The 22275-nt window shown below is 52.0% G+C and overlaps 1 protein-coding gene across 2 annotated transcripts in view; it reads left to right on the forward strand.

Moving 5' to 3' along the window:
- TMEM63B (transmembrane protein 63B) overlaps positions 1 to 22275 on the forward strand; it is a 47745-nt gene that overhangs the window by 10121 nt on the left and 15349 nt on the right. Inside the window, exons 2-4 of one of the 2 annotated variants that reach the window (XM_054819771.1) lie at positions 18438 to 18636; positions 19242 to 19321; positions 21179 to 21217. In XM_054819771.1, the coding sequence (XP_054675746.1) occupies positions 18460 to 18636; positions 19242 to 19321; positions 21179 to 21217 (296 nt within the window). In that variant the 5' untranslated portion in view covers positions 18438 to 18459. The remainder of the gene's footprint in view (positions 1 to 18437; positions 18637 to 19241; positions 19322 to 21178; positions 21218 to 22275) is intronic. The other variant, XM_054819772.1, reaches the window with a different exon arrangement.

The following is a 22275-nucleotide window of genomic DNA, read 5'->3' on the forward strand; positions in this document are numbered from 1 at the left end:
TGCAGCATGGAAACAAGTACCAAAGGTGGGGGGGGGGGGGGGAGGAGGGGTGGTCCCATGACTCAGGCCACAGGTGGACAGAGAGTGGATTTTCCTTCTTTCTCACTCCTTGAGACAAATTTGCTGCTTGGTGCTGCTGCCCCCTCCCTTGAGGGCAGGGAGCATACCAGGTCCTGAAGAACCTAAGCGCTGACCTTGGATGGAAGGCTAAACTAACAGTGGCAAAACTTCATAAGGTGCACTGCTGCCTGCCTGGGCATCTCCCTGGCTGCTCGGAGCTGACCTGAGCTGGCAGAGGCAGTGTGAAGCTTGTGCTCTTGCAGTTACCCCAGCAAGCAGCTGGGAAAACATCAAAGAACATCTTTGGTTTTAATTCTGTGGCTGGTGATGCTCTCAAACGGGGACAGAACAGGTGTTGCTCACCCAAGAGAGGGGTCCAAAAACCCCGGTGGAGGAAGGGGCAGCAGGGCAGTGACAGTCCCCTGCCGCTTCCCTGGACCTTACCGATGGGAGCAGAGGACCATAGCTCCAGGATGTACTTACTCTTCACTCCTAGTAACTCAACAGGGATTTCAGCTGGCTGTAGGTGGGGGTGCAAGCAACAAGAAATACTTGTGTGCTGCTGGTACGTCTAATCTGGAAAGTGGAGTCTTTCTAATGCCCATGAATTAACTACATGATCTTCCTGGGAGGGGTTGTATGTGATTCCGACAGACAGCAGCAGAGGCACAGAGTGTATCAGCAGCATGCCCGTGGTCACAGCCAGTCAGGGTGGCATGCAGAGCACAGCCAGGCTGTCCTGTGTCGCAGGTCCATGCTGCTTCGCTGCTGTTCTCTAAAACAGAGTGCTGACACCTTGTGACTCGGGGCAGCTGGATGTGTGGTCGTGAGCAGCGGGGTGTGAGTCAGCGCCGGGAGTGGGTGAGTTGGTGCTGGGAGGGACAGGTGGGCTGGGGCACGGGTGGGGATGGCCAGGAGCTGCCACGTGGATGAGCAGGAAGCTGGTAGAGAGTGGGGGGCCCAGCAGTGGGTACCGGGGTGAGCCAGGAGGATGAAGAGAGTGAAGGATCACTCTGGGCACAGGCAGCGCTGCTGGTGCCTCCACCTCTGGTGGTACATGGAGCACAGATGCCTGCACCCTCCCTGAACCCATGGCTTGTCTGTGGGGAGAAGCTGTGCTGAAGGGATGGCATATGAGTGCGAGCTGGGCGGCAGCTTTTAGCCGAAACTTGTGCAGTTGACCTGGGCCTGGGCCCTATGTGTGACAATGTCCCATGTTCCTGCCGTGAAGGCGGTGTGCTCCAGGCACACCTCTGGACTCCAAGCCTTGGCTGAACATGTGCTAAGCCCCAGATGAGACTTTCTGGTTAAGCCCCCAAGACAACCCTCCCTGTGTCCATTAGGAAAGGTTAAAAACTCAAATTGATCCAACCTCTTAATGCAAGTGTGCATCCTTGCCAGCCTGTTTGGGGCTGGTAAGTGTGGTGGCATAGGAGGTGCATCTGGGAAATGACAGAGGGGGAACAGAGCCAGGAGGTCCATTACCGGTTTGGTAGGGTGGAAGAGATGTTTGCTTTCCTGCCCTCAAATAGCCATAACTTTCTTGAAGACAGAGGAAAATGTGAGGCTCTAAAAATGAGCCTGGCATGAGGAGATGGCTGGGTTCAGCTGGGAGGGTGGAATGGAAAATGTGGTGGTGTCTCTGGAAGGAGCCAGGGGCTGGCACCAGTTATTTCACCCGGATGGGCTTCAAGACTCTGATCTACCACCATATGGGTGTGCAGTTCAATAATGTCACGTGGGGTCTGTTTCCAGCCACCCAGGAGAGAGTAGAGCTTGGATGCTGGAGAAAGCCTGCAAAATTTAAGGAGCCCTAGGAGGTACTAATTTCTTGCCTTATGTTGCTCAGGAGCACATTCCTGGACAGTATCCCAAATGTGAGACAGTGCCATGGGGACATGAGACATGCCTGGGGTCATAACCCTATTCCCCCCCACCAACCTCGCTTTGAGACCCATAGCTTGCCTCAGCAATCAGATGTCCTTGCTTTATACAGCCCCCCAAATCTAACTCTTCCCAGGGGTGCTGAGCAAATGCAATAACAGAGTGACTGTGCAGAGGGGAGGCTGGGCGAGGGTAAGCGGTGGGGCCTGCCAGAGGAGTGCTGGCTGGTAGGGTTGTGGTTCCCCCAGGAGATGTACACTGCCTGAAGAATCTCTATCAAAGCATTGGAGCAACCAGCAGCCCTGGTTGCTGGAACCTACCAGAAGGTCCCAGGAGCTGTCAGGAGGCTTTTAAAGACCTTATAAAATCTGTTTTTCAACACCTGCTGGCGCTCAGTGCTTCTCAGGCCTGGAGCAGGCTGCAAGGGGATGCTGGCTCACTCCTGTGTGCTGGATCTAATCTCACCCTCTCACAGGAAGATCCTCCCAAAGCTTAAGGGTCTGATGTGCCGTGCTGCAGCACCTAGCCCTAAGTAACCCTTCCACAGTCCCCTCATCTTGCCATGACAGGAGAAAGGTCCCTTGCTCATGCTCCCTTGACTCATATCATCCTCCACTTCCAACGAGAGAGTGCTTGGTGTTGGTAAACAGCATGTTATAAATAGGAAACTGATGCTATATTGGGAGGAGTTTTCTGTGCTGGTGAGCATAGGCATAGTGGGACCTAGGCCTGGAAGCTGTGAGCTTGGCTGGCAGATGTGTGGGGGCACTGGTAACTCTTTATCAAGGGGCTTCTGTGGGCATGGCTGGGGAAAAGCTGCCTGAGCACCAGCTCTGCCCCTCTAGCCCTGGGGAAACCATCCACAGCCTCCCACCCCTACCAACATGCACATGGGGGCATTGGAGAGGAGGCTTGAAAGCAGCTAGGATTCAGGAGGAAGGAGAGAGGTGCACATGGCTGTGTTGGGCTGCAGTTATCTCTGAGGGGCTGCAGGTGTTTCATGTAGGGACAAAGGTACTGCAGCTGGCAGCAGTGAGGTAAAACTTGGGGCAGGTTTGCTGTCAGCTTCCTCCTGTTGAAATGATCCCTGACTCAGGAGAAGGTATGCGGCCAGCATCTGAGCAAGACTCTGAAGGTGAGCAGATGACTCCCCCAGGCTGCTTTGCAGTGCCCACCAGGGTGCTGGGTAGAAGGCGCTAGGCGAGGGATCTCTCTTTGATTGCTGCCTGGTCACACACATGCACGTCCCTATGCCTGTGCTGCTTGGAGAGCAAGCATTGACCCTAAAGCGTTGCTGGGGCTGTCGATTTCTGATGAGCTGCAGTAAATGAGTCAGCCCCTGGGTGTGTGCGTGACGTGGAGCCCAGCAGAGCTCCGTGTGGCAGGTTTGATCTCGGAGGTCCCATCATTGACCCTGGCGTGCCCCCCTGCCACCAGACCTGGCAGTTGGTCCCCGGTAGCTGTGCTGGGTGGCTGGCACTGCAGCCTTGGCGAGGGCCTGATTTCCGTATGTGGGGATTCCTCAGAGGCTGTGACCGGGATGCCGGTCGGGTGGTGTAAGCAGAGGGCAAGGTGCCAGGGGTGAAATTCCAGCCTCCCCACTTGCTTACGGGGCCACGGCAGGATTGCCACGGCAGGCTTTGGGCAGAAACAGGTGGGCAGGGTGGCAGCGGCGGCTCTCGCTACCCAGGAGGAAAGGCTGGAGTTGCTGCTGCCCTCTTGCATCCCTATACTTTCCCATTTCAGGCCCTAGAGGAGCTAAGTGTGGCTGCCAGGTTTGCTCTGGGGGCAGCCCAGCACCTTCCCCTCTGGAGGCTGGCCAGGGAAATGCCCTCCCAGCCCCAGCAGCATGGGGTGGAGAGGGGATGTCCCCACCACAGGCAGCTGTGATTCAAGAAGCTATGTGTTGGCATGCCTGGGATATACCTCCTGCTAGGGTGATGTTTAGGCAGGGGACCGCTGACTTTGCAACCTTCTCCCCTATCAAACAGGAGGGTGATGGGGGGAAGGAGCAGCTAGGCTTGCCTGGGAGCTCTCAGGAGGGTGGTGGTGGCTTGCATAGTGCAAACTGAATCTGAAAGCTCTCCAGTTTGAGGAGTGGAGGCTTTGCTTGGTCCGCTGTTCAAATAAGCAGCATTGTCCAGCCTTACTCTGCATTGTCCAGGTTGTATTTTAATGCTGCCTACTGCTTTCCTGTGATGTATCGGGCTGGTTCCTCTGATCTGATTGGGAGAAGTTGGAAGAGCCAGGCAAAAAGCATCCGAGGAACAGCCTGACCGGCATGTGAGATGAGGCAATGTGGCTGCACTTTCTCCATTGATAAAAAGCAAAATGCCCTGTAAGAGGCTCCTGCCTTATTTCCAGCATGTGGCACATGTCTTTCCACACCATGATCTTAAAAGCAGATGTTAGGAAGCTTCTCCTCCATCATGTGTTAATGGAGTTCGCCTCTGCCCTTGGCATCTGTGGATCGCCTGCCCTAGTGGGAGTGCAGGAGACCCTAGATTGTACAGCTGCTTGGGGAAGCTCTAAGGTACTTGAGTGCTTTAGTGCAGGAGACCCTTTTCAAAATACTCCGTAAAAGTGATGGAGAGGCAAAGGCCGTGTTCGTTGTGTGGTAGTGTTTGCCAAGAGCCAGGTGAGTCCTGGCACTAATGCTGATGATCGGTAGCGAGTCTGGCAACAAGGTTCATGTGTGTCCCACTGTGTAAAAAATGGGACAACTAGCACATTTGAATGTGTGTTGATTTAAATTGGAAAACTGAAGTTTACCACATAACAGTTGACACCTGACAAACTACTGTGTGTGTTTAAAAATAAAAAAAAGCTTGCTTTGCTTGCTTTCCCCTTCTGCTGTGGATGGTTTGGATGCCATAGGAGACAGCTGTGCTGGAAGGAGATGGGAAGCGAGAGGACAAACTAGGATGACAGGGTATAGGGGTTTAGATATTTGGCCATGATGTGACTGAAAGAGAATTCTTTGGCCTCTCAGGCTATGAATGCAAAGGAGTTGTGTTGCAAGGCCAAGGAGACCACAGTACTGTTCTCCCTCTGGCTCTGACCATATTCGTGCTTGGGATGTTCAGGCACAATACGACTAGGAAGATGCTGACCATGTAGAGATACATCAGGCGTGGAAACAGTCAGAGGCTGGAAAGGTGTGCTTGGAAGGATGTCAGATGTACAGAGCTTAGCTTAAGGAGAGCGGAGGCAGGTGAGAAGTCTCCTGACAGTAAGGGATCTTCAATCGCCTCGCTGAGAAGGGGAAGCAGTATTTTTGGAGGAGCAGCCAGAAGCAGAAGTAATGAAATTTGGAAACAGAATCACCAAGAATGGCATGCCTTTCAGGCCTGCCAGAACCATTTCCCCAGGAAGAGAAGAAAGCTTTCTGGTTTGGGATCATTTATTTAACCAGTCACTATGAAGTGTACTGCAGGAACTGATTTCTCATCAAAGAAAAATTCTGGTTAAGCTACTTGTTCTTTGCTGCCTCCACCTTGTGATGCTCAACTGGGGCTGGATTGATAACCAGTGCACATAGCTGGGGTTCAGAGAATGGTCTTGGAAAACATCTGGTGCTTGAAGCCGAGCACAGAAGTCTGTCCCTTTTTAGGTAAACACTTTAATTTAGCCATGTACTTAAGTTATGATGACTTCAGTGAGAGTGTTTCAAGGTAAGTATGTACTTAGGAGCTTTCCTGAGCAGACATGATTTCTTTTGCATGAAGATCCTTGGAGAAATATCTCTAAGCATACATTTGGCAGCATACAGCTGCCAAAACTAGATTTGCTTTGGGAGAAACACTAAACGTTAACTTCATCTGGGTTATTAATTAGTAATTAATCTTGGAATGCCATATTCTACTAATTGTTTATATACTCCTGCTCCTGTGATGTTTGGGAAGGCCAGGCAGACTTCATGCCTATAAGGAAAATTCCAGAGGAGCTGTTTGCTGTTCTGTTGCCTTGTATTAGAGGCCTCAGCCACTACTTTAATGAGTGATTTGTCTTTTCATGCAATACATGTTGTATGTTGTCCTGATCCAGAAATGAGGTACGCAACAGCATGTTCAGCCTCTCCAGCATGTGAACCAGCAAAGAACAGCTTGTTGTCTGAAGCTACCCTGATTGTCTTTGGGGTCCACTGGCTCCTTTTTATTTGGGTGTACTGCTCCTCCTGTACACATCTGTGATGCCGCATTTCACATCGGTCCATACAGCCAGGTGCGCCTTCCATGCAAGGGGAACACCTAGGAGAGGTGATTTCTTGGTGGAAACCTATAGCACGCTTTGGTGCATCCTGCCAGTATTATGCTGTGTACTGGTACCCACGACCAGGGAAGGATGACCTTCAAACTTCAAGTCTTCATGCAAGGATGGAGACACAAGGTCAGAGATGAGATTCCCCCTAGGCTTGGGGCACCTGGACCCCAGCCATCAGTGCTGTCACGCTATTTTTCTTTTGGCATCAGAAATCATCTGGAAGCACAGTGTACAAGGGAGTGCTTTGAGAGGGACAGGTGGTCTCAGGATACATAGCTAGAATAAGCAATGGGTCTTGGCTCCCACTGACATGTTAGGATCAGGGCTGAAGGGCTTGAGCCTGGCAGCAGAGGTGGTGGGATGGGGGCAGTGCAATTCTGAGTGTGACCCCTCTTGGGGCTGCCGCTGTGGCTCCAATCAGGCAGTTCCCCACGGATTTGCACTCTGCTTAGGGCACATGGAAAACAGCATCCAGGTGTGCAGGCTGCCCTACAGCAGCTCCAGGCCATGATGCTTAGCTGCCACTCGGTGTTCTTCAGACTGAAGCCCGTGGGAAAGCAGCCACTGCTGTTTTCCTCTCAGTGCCGCAGACTGGAGGAGCAGAGCCTGGGAGATGCTCTGGCCACCTGGCAGGCACGCCTGAGGGGGCTGCTGAGTGCCCAGTTTTAGTTCTTCTGTGGGATGCTGGTCTGTCTGGGAAGGAGAGCGCTTCCTGACTTCACCTCTAGCAGCCCTTAGTGCACAGTATTTGGTGTGTTCCACATTGCTTCTGGGGTGACCTCTAAGCCATCTGCTTCATGTCAGGATTTCAGTGGTCTTAGAGAATATGAGCACCCTGGCTTCAGCTGGGGCTGCAGGCAAGAGGTTGCCAACTGCAAGTCTTTAGTGGACTTTAATAGGCTCGATATTTGCTCTTGTGGAGCTGTGCTCCATGGATAAACAGTGACTCAGAGCAGCTTTGCCCAGTTAAAGTACTATTTCTTTGTTTGTCCTAACATTGAGATAGGAGTCTGGATGACATGAGGCTTGCACTGCTGTGTCTTACCAAAAATTCAGTGCCCTCCTCCAAGTCCAAGCAGCCGCTTTATCTTGCACACCTTTATCTGTGGGTCTGGGAGCCAGGCTGCTTGCCTTGAAGTACCACTTCAGTGTTCCTGGTCTCGGCTGGATGCCGTCATCTCTGTGCCCAGTGCCGGACCGGCACTTTGTTCTCCGTGTTCCCAAGCCAAGCCCAGCTCCTCTTGCCAAGACCTGTGGGATGAAGAGAGACCATTGAAAAGAAGAGCCTGGTCTGCATCTCTCAAGTGCTCGTGGCTGGCTGAGAGCCTGGCATCCCCAGCCTGATGTGTGAGAGTGACTCCTGGCTGCAGACCCCAGCCTCAGCAGTCAAAGGTAGGCAGAGCTGCCCTGAAGACTCAAAGAGGTGCTCAACCCTAATTCTTCCCAGCAGGTAAAGGTTGTTGGGGAGCTGTCTCTAGATTAGATCCCTCTGGCAGCATCAGACCAAACAACCTGCAGAAGAGGAATTGGGACATCTTTGGGCACTGATATGCAAGTGGGGTCTAGCGACTCTTTCTGGCATAGATAGGGCTCAGGGACAAGGACATTCTCAAGGCTGTGTTAAATGTCCATCTCGCTCTGCTATGACCTTTGTTATTTATTCAGTGCTCAGCGGGAGCTCAGAATTGGTCTCTCTCAGCCTCTGTCTCCCTCGTTGGAGTTCAGTAACTGCTGGGACAGAGTGTGTAAGGGGACTGGTGTGTCATAAAGCTTCAAAGTTTTTCCAGCATCAGAGTGTCCTAGTTTGGACATCCTTGTGGCCAAGGTTGCCCCACTGCTCTTAGTTGTACTGGATGCTGTGCCAGCCCTGTGCTTAGTGCTATGGCGCTGTGCCACAGGTTGGGCTGTGCTGCTGTTGCCGGAGCTCTGGCAACACTGTCATGCTTTCCCCAGCAGGTGCAGGATGCTGGTTCCTAGATGTTCTCCTATAACTGTCTTAGCTTGCTGGCCACATCCAGACCTCCTGCTGTAAGAGCCCTTTAATGATGTCTGCTGTCACTGAGGAGCAATTGACTTCTTTCTTCCTCCTGCCGTGGCTGCCAAATCTCTTCTCAGCATGCAGTCGTAAAGGGACCTCTCTTCCGGCTGCAGGGTTGTGATTATGTTGGCCTTTGTTGCTCTCCTGTGCTGTGGGTCCTTTGTAGACCAACCCCGCAAGGCAAGCGCTACCCTAGGAGTGCTGCAAGGAAGGTGAAGAAAAGGCAAGAATATACCCAGCCTGCAAAATGCAAACACTTGGAGCTGCAGTCTGCTTAGGGACCTTTGAAGAGGATCAACCGTTTTGTTATAGGAAGGGTGCAGGTGCCAGGATTTGGAGTAGGTGTTCCTGTTGTTGTAGGAGCAACACTGAGAAGTTGATCCTGCTGCAGGTCATGCAGCATACTGGCTGCTTGCCCCCCAGTGCCCACAAGTGAAGGGGTTTTCCTCCAGGCTTCCTGGTTTTACATCCTGTATGTTTCCTGCTGGATGAGAGTACCAGGCTGGTGGACCCTTCCTTGCTAGTGCCAAGCTTCCTCACCTTCTGATGTGAAGGAGGGTTTTTCTCTGTGCCGCTAAGCATCATCTCCAGGGTTGCTGCTCTAAGCAGCCCATGTACCTGCTTTGCCACCATTCCTGAATTGATGCAAGGTTTCAATTTTCCTGGGTCTCTGGAGCAATTGCTAAAAGCAGGGGCATGAAGCATTTCTGCAGTACCATCCAAGAGAGATACTGCCCCAACCCCGTGCATGCCGAGCGTGGTGGTTGTCAGTGCTTAGGGCAGGAGGACCGTGCAAGAGAAGCTTACCCCCAATAACCTCTGAGTGAGCAACTTGCATGCTCCAGAGTAAGGAGTAGGGACATTCCCAGGGCTGATGCAGCAGGGTATCCTACCAGCCCCTGGTGAGGAACCAGCTGTGGAGCCCTGAGAGGTGGCTTGGACAACTCAGAGATGCTCCTTGCCACTACTTGGTGACTTGCATCACCAAAGGTTTCCTTGGTGGGAAGTGCTGACCACACTGTGTAGGTAAGTGGTTGTAATCATGCCCAGTGGACAAAATTCCTGTGTCTGAGTGCTGTGCTGCAAAGAGGTAGACTCCTGTCATGCAGAAGTGAGGAGGAGGAAACAATGTGACCTTGAGAGATTAGCTCAAAAACCTGGTTTTATGAGGCACATATGCTTCACTCAAGAGGAAAAGCCAAGTGTAGATGAGAATACCCAGTCTGTGATGACTGGTAGAGGACAGATATGGGGCATGAGGAAAGGCAAGTATGTTAATACTCCCCAATGCACAAGAGGATTAAGACCAGAGATAAACAAGAAGCTCTAAGATGAGGTGAGCTTACTGATAAACAAAAGGAAAAGGGATGAGAGCTGGGAGAGGTGCGAAGCTCCTGCTAAAAATGTGTACCTGTGCAAAATGGACAAGATGGTATTTGGTCACTTAAGAAATAGAGGGGAACATGAAAAACTTCAGAGTAAATAAGGGACCACCAGGGAGATTGGTCCATGTTTCAGCCAAGCCAGATGTCATGCACCTGAACAGCTTTCCTTAACAGTGCTTGAAAGCTGAAGTGAAATTTGTGCAGAAAAGATCCTGTATGAATTGTCACTCTCACCTAAAGAATGACATATGGGAGAGCCAACCGGGGGCAGGCCCGCAAGTATTTTGCAAGGAAAGTGCAGACAATGTGCAAGTAGCGTAAGTGCTGATAATAGACATGCAGGAGATGAGATAACCAAGAAGGCCGCCCCGGAGAAACAGCCCATGTGCTACTGGGATCCATAAACCAGAAGCTGAAAAACATTGATGTTGAGAGATGGTGGAGTCTCCATCCTTGGGTTTAGTAAATGTCCATTGGGAATTGGTAGAGTTGCTGCTGCTGAGGTGTTAGGTGATAGATGAGGAAGCCCTGTTTTCTGGGACTTACTCCCAACCAGGATTCGGTTGCCATATGGCCACTGAATTCTGGCTCTGTGGAAGCGTGAAGTCCAGCACTTCATCAGTCTCACCACTCAACTTATTTATGTTGCATTTGCTGTATCACTACCAGTATATGCCTACAGGAAACAAGGGAAGCCAAACAGTAAGCGGTATTTCTTTATAAAGTACAAGCTGGCAGACAAACTTGATTTCTTTGATAGATTTACAGCCCAGGAGCTTGAAGGGAAAGTGACAGGTAGATATATCTGGAACTAAAGCGTTTGATTCGGTGACTCATGAAATCTAACACTCAAAATTTAATGCAAATCAGGTTGACTGTGGCTCTGCCGTGCAGACTGAGAGCTGATTGATGTGGAGAACTGTTGGTTAGGTTTTGGCTTCCTCTTGATGGTAGAGGAAGAGATGGCCCCTGGCTATGGACTAGGGTGGGACATTTGGATGGGACCCTGGGGGCGTCCAGGCAGTGTCGAGACTCTGTAGAGTTTATCAGGAAGGAAGGAATTTATCAGGCATGGAAGTAAAACAGACTAGCCAGCTGAGATGAGAGGAGTATTAACCACAGCATACCAGGGTTTTGAGCTGTGGTACAGCCCCTCTTGGCATGGTACGTTATGTTCAGGGCACCATACGACTTGCAAGCGCTACCAGCAGATTGGAGGGAGTTCCTGTAAAAAAGAGGCATAAACAAGACCTAGCTGTCTGGAGCTAAATCCGTATCGCTTGGCAAGGCAGGCAGTTTCCAGTGGGCGAAGGCAGCATGAAGGGTTTTGCTTATGTTCAAAGGCAAGGTTTTGTGACTGTCCTGGTGATCTTGAAAAGGACAGAGTCATGAAATAGCTTCCCTGACCTTCGTGAAAGTTAGCACCCAAAATCTCTTCTCCTTATTGAAAATCATGGATGAGAAAATAACCCCCAGGAAAAACCCCCATGTGGTCTGGTCAAGGGAGGACTGTAAAGATGAAGTTGTAGAAATAAAATGGCTTGGTTTCACCCGAAACCTGAAGATTTCCCTGATGTTGAGATTCCTCGGCTTGCAGAGTGTTTTTTCCCAGGGAAGGGAGTTCTTCAACCCTGTTTTGAGCCTTTGAAATGAAGGAGCAGCCCAATACTGAGCCCAGGAAGTGAGCAGGGGCCTCCAAAATGTCTGTGTCCCTTTGGGATCACGCTCTAGCAGGTTCAGCACAGAATGTTGGGAGGAGTTCCCCTCTTCTTTTTGGGTGGGGAAGCCATGCTGCCTTCCCATTTTGCTTATTAAGTGAGCTGTGTAAGTCTGCGTTGCCTTGAAGAGAAAATCAAACACAAGTTTTTTCAGGGATCCAAAGGTTCCTTGCTGTTGCAGTCTACTTCCATCCCTGCCGGGCACTGTCCCAGTGCAGACAAGTCACTTGTGTGGTTGGCTGTGTTTACAGCTGTGCCAGGAGCAGGAACAGGGTTCCCAAGCAGGGGGATGTACGCAGCCAGCAGTACACAAGCTGCAGCAAAGTGATTCTTGGAGCAGCGTGGGGCCAGGGGCTTGCTGTGACAGTGATGGTACCTGCCAACACGAGGGCTGGGAGCTGATATGCAGGGAGAGGTGTGATGCCCTTTGGTAGATATTTGAGGCCTGATGCAAAGCCAGCTGGAAGGACTTTACACCCAGGGCAAGAGTGCACTTTGGTTTTGCTTTGAAGAAGCCAAGCTTGCCAGATGAAAGCTTTGGAGGCCCAGTGTCTGCTCAGCTAGCCCATACAGATGATGAAGCATGCAGGGAGCTCTGTATGTTGACTGGAGGAGATGGAAAAGAGGCAGAGAGATGCAGAGTTTTGGTAGGCCCTCCTCCTTCCTGGTGATACAGGACTGATCCCTATTGTATGCTGTTCGGTGCTTTGTCCAGGCTTGTTTCAAATGCACCGGTAGTACATTTATTTCTTGATGCTTTTTCCCTTGGCCTGCAGATTGCATTCCTCCTCGCTGCATCTGGAGTGTCAGCACTTCTCAGGCCCTCAGCTGCCTGAAAGTCCCATGCCAGGTTTGAAGCATGGCATGAGGCAGCTTTCCCACCGCTCTGTCTGCAGCAAGAGTGCTATTTACCCCTTTTCTCTGCTGCTACACTCTGGAAAAGGCTTTCAAAGGGCCTCTCCTGAGGCTTTTCCCTGCTTGCTCGCCAAGAGTCGGACTGTTCTTCCCATGGTCTGTTTGTGACTGTGTGTGGTTTGCACAGAGTTCTGCTGGGCTTGGCCATTGAGGTGCAGGTAACCTAGGTGGCTGTTTGGGGGGTGAAAGGGCTCCCTCAACTTCAGGTGCCAGCTGCTGCACGAGGGTCCCCAAGTGCCCAGCACAGGCAGGTCTGTGCTGCCCTGGCAGGCAGGGACTCAGGGTGGCACATCCTCCAGGCTCAGGTCCCTGGCATCATGGTGTGGATCACCCATGGTGCTTGGGAGACCAAGGGCACCCCAGAGAAGCAAGCCTTCAAGGTACAGGCCATGTCCCCAGCACCATCTGGGGCCAGGAACCAAAATGCACCTCACCTCCCTGAACATCATGTCCTAGTGATTTAGCAAATATTGGGTTGGTTTTGGGGGTGGGGTGTTGTTGTTTGTTTGTTTTTGAAACTGGAAATCTCTAGTCTCCTAACACCAGAGCTGCTGGTATCCAGCTGCCTATCTCCATGCCCCCAGCCTGTTGTGACACTGTCACGTTTCCATAAACAAATGCATCTCTACCAGAGCACAATCTTGCTGTTCTAATTACAGGTGGGGTTATTAACATTTACCGGTGAGAAAACGAATGTAGCTTGTGTGCTTACGTCGTTCTGGCTGCAAGCGCAGGCATATGCTTTATTGATTTATATTTTTCTGCAAGTGTTTCTCAGGCTGCTTCTTCATGTCTGGCTGACATCAGTGGTGTGGCTGGAGGAACACAGCTAGACACTTGTCCATGTCTGTGCATCTGTAAGCTGGCTGTCCAGTTTCTGCATCACTCCTGCTCAAGTTGCAGCAGAGAGCTTTCTCTTTCTTCTTCCCTTCTGGTGCCAGGAGTGCTGGGCGTGAGGGGCAGAGACATCAGGATGAGCTGGCGAGAATGGGAAATGCTCCACTTGGGAGGGCCTGCAGTCTGCAGTGCTACTTTTATTGCATGCCCAGGCCATGCTGTGCCATGGCAGAATTCAGCGTAGAGCAGGCAGTGGCCTCAATGGGTGCCTCCTGGTCCCCTGCCCTGCAAGAGCCCCTCGGGGCTCTGCTGGGTGTCACACCCAGCCCAGACTGTGGGATGACTCTGAGCGTCTTGATGCACGCTCTCCGTGGCCATCTCTCAGGCTGCAAGAGCCAAGGCATGTCATCCTGACCTTCCCAGCCTCATGCTGCCTTCTTTCCTCTTTCCTGCTGCAATGGACAGGTGGGAGCATGGAGACGTGCTTGGCTCCTGCATGGGTGCTCATCCAAGATGAAAACCCAATGAGCTGTGCTGACTTGCAGGCCAAGAACAAAGGCGAGGAGGAGGGCCCCTGCCCTGCTGGGTCTGCCAAACCCTCAAGAATGGTGGTTCCCAGGGCTACATTTGTGCTGGGCTGGGCTGAAGGCTGCATGTGCTGCAAGTGCCTGCCTGGTGGGATGTGCTTTAGGGACTTCAGCTAGGAAGTGGGATGCCTCTGCCCCTGATGTGTGGGGGTAGAAACATGGGGCAATGTGGACATGCTGGGTAGAGGCTGTGGTGCAGGGCAGGGAGCAGGCTTCTCTGGGGATGGGGGAAGCAGAGGGACTGCCATTCCTCACTCCCCATTTCCTGCTGCTCATAGGGAAGGGGATGGAGCCCAGTATTGCTGAATAAGAGCCAAAAATGTCTTTTGGCAAGTCTTTCTATGCTGTCCTTGCTGTTTTGGGGAAGTCAGCATTAAATGTGGAAAGTGCAGGAGAGGAACGCTCTGAGGCTTGCGTGGGACCTAGTTCGGTGTCCTGCTCTTACTGCCTCTTTGGACCTGCTGTGTGCTGTGATGGGAAGCCATGCTTATGGTTAGGAACGGGCTTGGATGCCTTGGGCTGGTTCCCACCACCCCAGCCCTCGCAATGTTTTCCTACCAACTGCCAGGGCCCTGGCTGTCTTGATGAGCCAGAGCTCGTGCTGATGTTAGCATCACAGCCCAGGCAGGGCCAAGCTCGCAGTGTCCTACAGCCTGCGAGGGGAAGGAGGGACCAAGAAAGGCACCTTTAACCGTGTCCCGCTCCCAGTACAGCAGAGCCTGCACAATCACAGGGGCTCCCTTACCTGCTGTGGCAGCATAGGTATAAGGAGGCACCCAGAGCTCTTCCCCAGAGGCAGGCAGTGGTATCTGAACAGAAAGCTTTGAAAAACCATCTGTGCTGTGGGTGGAGGCAGGGCATCAGGTGTGTGCTTGGGGAGGGGGCCAGCAGTTGCTGGATAAGTCCCCTTCTTCCTCCTGCACTGCTGGAGGGAATTTCCTTTCCGTAATTGGGAGCTATGCTACTGTGCTTGCTGCGAGTGCCATCTTCCCTGCCTGTGCTTTGCCTAAAACACCGCACCTGATGTTGGCTGCCTCCAGGACCAGCCCTGCACCTTGCAGCACAGGACACATTGCCGTGTCCCCTGCCAGGTCAAGGGCCCCCTGGAGTGGCCATGAGGACCAAGGTGCAAACTGAGTGTGAGGACAGAGATTATTGACAGGCCCACGGGCTGCGCTGTGCCTGGCCAGACCAGCCAGCCTCCTGCCCAGCAGATAGACTCCTGGGGAAGGCCTTCAGGTGAAGGATGCTAGGTAGGCACTATCAATTAAACCTGCAGAGATGGTCACTGAGCTTTTCCTTAGTTGCCTAATTTGTGTTGTAACCCTACAAGAAGCTGGGCACCTTAGTGGGTCTGACCTCAAGCAATGTGATGGCAGGTCGCCTCTACCCTGCTGCTGGGTCTACCTGCATCTGAGGGAGCTGGAAGGGCAGAAGTGCTCAGGACATCCCTGCAAGCTCTCCCAGCCTTCTCATGCACCTGAAGCACCTCTGTCTCCATGGGGAGCCCCTTCTTGTGCTCACTGGGCGGGTGATTGCATACCCTAGGGAAGGTGTTGACTGCCACTGTGCCGTCTGACTGGGCTGATGAAAAGGCAGTGTAGCCCTTGGGCATATGCCACAGGTTTTGCATTACTGGGTGTTCTGGCCATGTTACTGGAGAGACTGGGAAAGCTTATCCCCACTCCCTTCCAGTCCATCTTCTAGGCTTTAGAAAAACAAATACATCTCTGGGACCTCTCTCTGAAATGTGGCTTAAATTACCGATAGGCTTGCAAAGTTTGTCTTGAACACGTAATGGTTTGTATAAGTCATGATTATGATAGGGTCGTGGGTGATGTGAGCATGAGCCTCTTTTCTTTTAAAAGATGACTGGGAAATGGGGCTATAAAATATGCAGGAATGAGGTAAACAGTTTGGTCTCTGCACAGGAAAATCATATTCCTTGATTTGTTTCAAGTCTTTCAGTACTTGAGTAAAATAATAGATAATACTCGGCCAGCTTGTGTGATTTGTTTGGATGGTCAGAAAACCTCTGAAATTCCTCAGAAAACGCTTAAGAAAACTGTCCACTGGAGGAGACTGGACTGGAGTCCTGGATCAAAAACTGGCCAAGGGTCCACAAACAAAGCATAGAAGTGAATGAGCGATTTCAGTGTGAGGAGCAGAGGGGTGAGGTCCTTTGCTATTAATGACCTAGAAAAGATGATGTGTAACGAGGTACCCAAAACCTCCAGATACCCCGGAGTTGTTCAGATCTGTCAAGGTAAAGCAAATCCAAAGTGACACTGTGTGAAGTGGTGTAAGGTGAGGAGAAAGCAAGTACTGAGAAAGCGAGTGCCAAGAAGCATGTAGCCCAATGTATTGGAAGGAATGATTGGTTCTGGGACATGGCTGGCTTCTAACTTACCATGGGTACTCAGGGCAGCATCATTGCAGGCCAGCTACCGAGATGCTTTTCCTTAATACACAAGGATGCTGGCAGAGAAGTAAATCAAGCTCAGCCGCACAAGGAGTAGTATAAGGAGAGATGCTGAGAGCATCAGGATGTTGTTCTGGCAGTCAAGGACATTTCCCTACCCAGGATATCATATGTGGTTCTGGTCACCGTTCCGTAGGGTCAAAAGAGAGGATATATTGGGGATGTGCAGTGAGAGTGGTTAGACCTGGAAGACACCTCGTGTCGTGGAAAGGACAGGGCACTTCACAGTAGTGAGCTTGGTAGGTCTCGAAAAAACAAAGGCTTTTATTCTCTGCCTTTTCTCACTATGCAAGGAGAACTGAAGGCTGTGGAGTTGCAGTGGGATAGTAATCTTTTACTCAATATCTGGACTTGTTGTTGCAAGATACCATTTACAACCTAAAAGTTTACAAGATTCCCAAACAGAGGAATGAGAGGTATTTCTCTTTGCATCGAGTCCATCTAGGCTGGTACTTTGTAGGTAAAAACAGAGGGCTGTAACCATTTATGCTCGAAAGCGTGTGACTTTCCTTTGGTGAGTCTTATCCCATAATTTCTTCCCATCCCTTCTCTGGAGCTTCTGAGTCTCTTCTTAATTCAGTCAGGGTGAATTATCCAACTGTGTTCCCAACTGTCATCTTGTGGCTTGGTGTTCTTCTCCTGCTTTTCTGCTCCCTTTTTCTGCTCCTGGCAGCCCTGCTCCAGCTCTGTACCTGTGAATATCTCTTAACAGGCTGCTTGGTGGCTTTTCCAATTTGGCTGACCCTCTCAATGCCTGTACCTAGCTGGGCTTTTGCTTGTCACGGTGCACTCTGTCATTGGTGCTTCAGCTGGTTTGCAGCTGTGCATCTGTACCAGCTGAGCTGGGAAAGATCACTTTGAAGCTGAGTTCTCTAGGACACTGTAGCAAATGGTTTTGTGGTCATTATCCAGCCAGCATTGTGCTGCGATGCTGATAAATCTCTGCAGGCAGGTGGAAGATTGCCAGGATATACCCATGAGCTGGAAGGGAAGAGCCCTGTGCCCTCTCTGCTAATGTCACCGTCCAACATGGAGCTAGAAGGGCAGGGCTGGCGGCAGGGAGCATCTCTAGGACAAGAGACCAAAACCAGCACAGGGCAGCGGTGGTGGCTTTCTTGTGTTTTGGGCAAGTGGTTGCTCTTTTGCCCAGCCCACCAGGACATCTGGGCTTGGGTAAGCAGCCCCTGAGCATTGCCCAGCAGTGACGCTGTGCCAGCCAGCCCTTCTGCATGGTATGCAGTGGTAGTAAAGGATTTGGGTGCTGGTTGGTGGGTGCTAGATAAGAGGGGCGGTTCAGGGATTGGCAGCCTGGGTAGATATTCCCATCTATTATTACTGCTTCCTTCTGCTGCTGATGGGGTTTTCTCTCCCCTGTTTCATGAAGTGGTTGTGTTCTTGCTGTTGATTTGTTGTTTCCAGACAATCCCAGTGATGCTCAATTTGCATTTATCCATTGCTGGCATGGTCTTCTCTGTTTCCTATGGAGCTGCTCTGCAGAGGAGGAAGATCTCCCCATGTCCAAGCAGTTATGCTGCAGTGATGCTGACCCAAACCCAGCTGTGGGTCTTGTAGCAATTTGGGGAGGGCACTGAAATAAATAAAATATTTGACCAGCTAAATAGTAGAGCCTAAGCCTCCTCTCTGCCCTCTGTGTGGTTGCATCTAAATGCATCCAAGTCAGAGGAAGGAAAGGAAAGGAAACAAGCAGGGGGTGTAACCAGCCCCTGATGGGTGCCCTGGGAGCTGAGGCCTGCAGTGAGCGGAGGGTGGTGATTCAGGCTAGTAAAGCTAATGGCACGCCGCCAGGCAAAGGAAATTGTGGGATCATGATGCAGCAACTGTCCCGTAGCAGTTTGTTTCTATCATCCAGACGTGACTTCATGCCCCCACCACCCCACCCTTCTGTTCTTTCCTGTACCTAAATGTTCTCCCTGTGGAGGGGAAGGGGCTGAGACACAGTGTCCTTGGGAAAAGGAGCAGTCCATGAGAAAGAGGTGCACCTAAATGGTGGGAGAGTGGGGGAACAAGGAAGGAGGCTCTGGGGCTGTGCGTGGTGTGACCTCAGCTGCTGAAGCACCCAGGCTCTTCCAGCACCCCCCCAAACTCAGCAGGCTTCTCCAGATGACCTTGTCCGTGGACACTGGTTCCCAGGGAAATCCTGTAGTGCAGAGGAGCCTAAGATAGTGGGTGAGGTTGGCCCCTAACTCTTAACAGGGCTAAGCTGTCATCTAGCTGGTGTGTGTCTAACCAGGCCTTTCCTTTCCCTAGGGAAGACGATGAAGCTGTAGAGATGCTTCCCTACGTGATTGCCACCCTGGGCTCGGCAGGGGCCACCTGCAAAGCCTCCACATGCAACAACAGCACCAAGGACTACTGCTACAGTGCCCGCATCCGCAGCACTGTGCTGCAGGGGCTGCCCTTTGGTGGGGTACCCACTGTCCTAGCCCTCGACTTTATGTGCTTTCTGGTAAGTCTGCCTACTGTTGCTTCAGCACCTTCTCCCCTAATTAGCCATGAAGGGAGGACTGTGGTTGGGTGGTTACAGTTGAGGGCCCCAAATGCTATCCCAGGCTTTGTTGCTGGCTGACTTTATGGCCCTGATCATGTCCCTTAGCCACCATTGACTTAACTCCAGTATCACCACACTGAGCCTGTGGAAAGGAGTTGTAAATTTACCTAAGAAGGTGAGTCAGGTTAGATCAGTCCTGCATGCCAAAACTCAAGTCCCTGGAGCTTTACCCACCTGGTTTTACCCACTTGTTCCTCCTTAGGAACTGCAGAACCACAGATGTTGTAGCTATAATCTTGCTTCCTTGGGACCTGAGGGCCTTTTGATCCTGTGGCTAAATTAGCTACTGTGTGTTGCATCCTGGACCTCTGCCTCCACAGCCATCCAGATAGTCTGGTTTTAACAGCCCTGGGGAACTTGTGCTGTCCAGTGGCCTCAGTGTGCTGTTAGCTGAGCAGTCCTGTCCCTTCCTACCTTCCCTGTTCCTGTGGCTCTGCATGCAGCAGATGAGGACAGAGCTGGACAATGCATCATCTCACAGCTCCCCCTTTGCTCTCTTCCAGGCGCTGTTGTTTGTCTTTTCAATTCTGCGTAAAGTTGCTTGGGACTACGGACGCCTGGCCCTGGTGACTGATGCTGACAGGTAAGCATGGGAGAGGGACAGGGAAGCAAGGCATGAGTGGTACCCTCCTTTGCTGTGGGGCAGAAGGGATAAATCCCCTTGCACATGCTAGAGGCAGCTGGGGAGGAGTGCCAAGCGTGCCGGTTGTCTCCTGAGCTCCAGGAACAGGAAAAATCCCTGCTTACCAGCTTTTTTGTTGCAGCATCCTTCTCGCAATGCAGGGAGTGGTCCCTGCTGGCTCCATATCGCCTATGGTCCCTACAGTGACAGAGGTGTGCAGGGGTCCTTACAAAGGAACAGCAGGTGGAGGCGAGGGAGGAAAGAGGAAAAGAGGTCACAGGAAGGGTGAGGGCTGCCACAGTGAAGGCTTTGTTAAGCCTCTGAAAGTGTCTTCATGGCTCTGCTGGATGCAGTTCTTAAGAGCACTTGAAAAGCAGTAGGCTGTGTTCTGTGTTTCCAGGTGTGGTACTGCAGTGCTAATACAAGTTTAGCTCTCCTCCCAAGTGTTGATAAGTCCATCTGGATCCTTCCTGCCCAATGCATTCACGGGCTACAGTGTCTGTCAGCAAAAGCTGGGGCCTGTTGGGGATGGCAGTTCCACAGAAGAGTGAGATGCTGTTCTTGTTTTTGCTGTCAGCAGCAGGAAGGACAATTATTATTTTCTTCCAGTGCAGGATGAGGAACTCTTTGATTAAGCTAGAGTGGTTGTGTGGGTAGTCTGCCTCTCTCCAGAGGTGGTTTGCTGAGCCCATTGTGCTTTGTCATGATGCTGGAGGCAAAGTGTGGCTTCTGAAGGCTGGCTGTGGTAGGTTCTTCCTCTGGATCAGCTTCACGAGTTCATTGTGCCCAAAGGCTCAGATGGGGCTGAGCTCCAGCCTTTGGTTCCTTTTGGCAATACAGATTCAAGCACGCCGCTCTCGAGTGTTCCCTGCACAGCAGTGGAAAGAGTAAGAGTTGTTTTCTTCAAGCACCAGACCAGGAACTCTCCTGGTTTAGATAAGTGGTCCTGGATAGTGTTAGATAAGCAGCTATGTCCCTGTGGCTCCTCTGCCCTTCCTTTCCTGGCCTGGTAGGGGAAATCAGCAGTGCAGGGGCATTGGGGGGAAGCAAGGAGAAGGGAATAGCTGTATGGGACTTCACCGGGGAGAGGGGAGCAGCCCCTTGGGGTTAAGCTGTCTGGACCCAGGCACTGGCTGGTAGCCACAGGGGCTGCACAGCTCTGGCCTTCAATGGGGAGAGAAGACTGGCCCTTCTTGGAGTCTGTGCTTGAGTACCTTGGGTGCAAGGCAGTGGGAGCGGTGGCTGTAGGCAGAAAGGCAGAGGGTTGCCAGCTGTTTGGTGAGGGAGGGCTGATAAGTGCAGGGAGGGGGACAGCATGGCTGTGGTAAGGACTGTAGATCAGCAGGACCAGGATCCCAGGGAGGAGCCCCTGCTGCTTGGTCCATCTGTGGACTGGGATGAACATGTCAGGAGGGTGGGATGCAAGTGTGTTGGCTGCCTGGGTGAGGAGGAGAGGCATGGAAGGGGAGCTTGGATGCCAGATGGGCAGCCCTGGCAGGCTGTCCTGCCTGGTCTCATCCCTCAGGAGCTCCCTGGGACACCCATGGTGTGTAGCCTGGCCACCTTCCCAGAAAGCCAGTTTCGTCTTAGCTGGCAGCAAAGTAGTCTGCTCCTGGGCCAGCAAGGGCTCCAGGGTATTGTGGCTTGGGGCAGCACTGGGCTTTGGAAGGAAGGGGTCTCTCCAGCGTGACCATTGGCAGGTTTCTCTTCTTCAGGATGGTGTGGAGCCCTGTCGGGTGTGTAACTTGCCATGACAGAGGAGACCCAGCGCCTGTTCCCATGGTTGTAACCTCTCCTTTTCTGTTTCTATGCCCCCAGGCGCCGACGCTGGCAGACGGAGCGAGAGGAGCGGGAATAGTATGTCATTTTTTCAGGGTCTTGTTTCTTCTCCTTCTTGCTCACATGCTCTCTCTTTTTCCTTTTCTCTTACAGTTTTCTGTCTTGCTTCTGAACTAATCTCAGTGGCTGGGAGTTCAGGCTTGGATTTGTGCTTCTCGGTGGATTCATGCTCTTCTCTTTCCCTCCCCTTTGTGTCAGCCACTACCACAGCTGGATGCACCCTGGTTTTCCACTAGTGACCCTTAAACACTCCCTGAGGGCATCAGTGCCGAGCACCTCCCAGTCCCAGCCGAGGCAGAGGGTACCACATCTCATACCCTGCTCTACCTGTCCGTGTCCAGCTATCCTACCATATGTTGGAGAAAATAAGCCTGGTTGCCTGTGCTCACAGCACACTCGGGTCACCCAGGTGCAGGGAAGCCTCCTTTATGTGATTCGTCTTGTGCCATGGTGCCACAAGGGCTGCTCCCACACCAGCTGCAAGGGCAGGCGGGTGCATGGAGAGGATCTGGCAGACGATTGCAAGACTCTACTCTCTTTTCTTCACCCCACGAGGCTGCCAGGACCAGGGCAAGTGTCGGCCCTTGTCCCTTGCTGCCTACTCCTGGCTGGCAGCACATCCAGCAAGGCAGCACCTTTGTCCTTTCTCTCTTCCCCTGCAGAAGCAAACTTCCTGCCTCAGCACTGCTGAGAGCATCCTTCGGCACCTTGGCCAGGTGTTGCCCATTAAGCACTGTTCTGGACCCTCCCTCTCTGCTCTTTTCTCTTTCTTGCTGCTTTTATGCCCAAGAAAAGAGCATCCCCTATGCCTTGCCAACTGGCTGGGTGATGTACGCTGCAGAGGATACGATGAGCTGGTGGTGCAGAGCCTGTGATGGTCACTCCAGCCAGGCTAATGCATACCTGAGGCTGGAGCAGCAAGCTGCAGCTGTGCTTCTCAAACTCCATCACTTGCAAAGCGGGAGCCTGCTACTGCCTTGAGAGGGTATAGGGATGCTCCTATTTTTGTGGTTGCTCCTTGCCCCCGAAGGAGGAGAGCAATTGGAGTTGTGAAAAGAGGTGGTGGTAGCTGTGGT

The sequence above is a fragment of the Grus americana genome, chromosome 3 (genome assembly GCF_028858705.1).
Source record: "Grus americana isolate bGruAme1 chromosome 3, bGruAme1.mat, whole genome shotgun sequence".
In the NCBI taxonomy this organism is placed as follows: Eukaryota; Metazoa; Chordata; class Aves; order Gruiformes; family Gruidae; genus Grus; species Grus americana.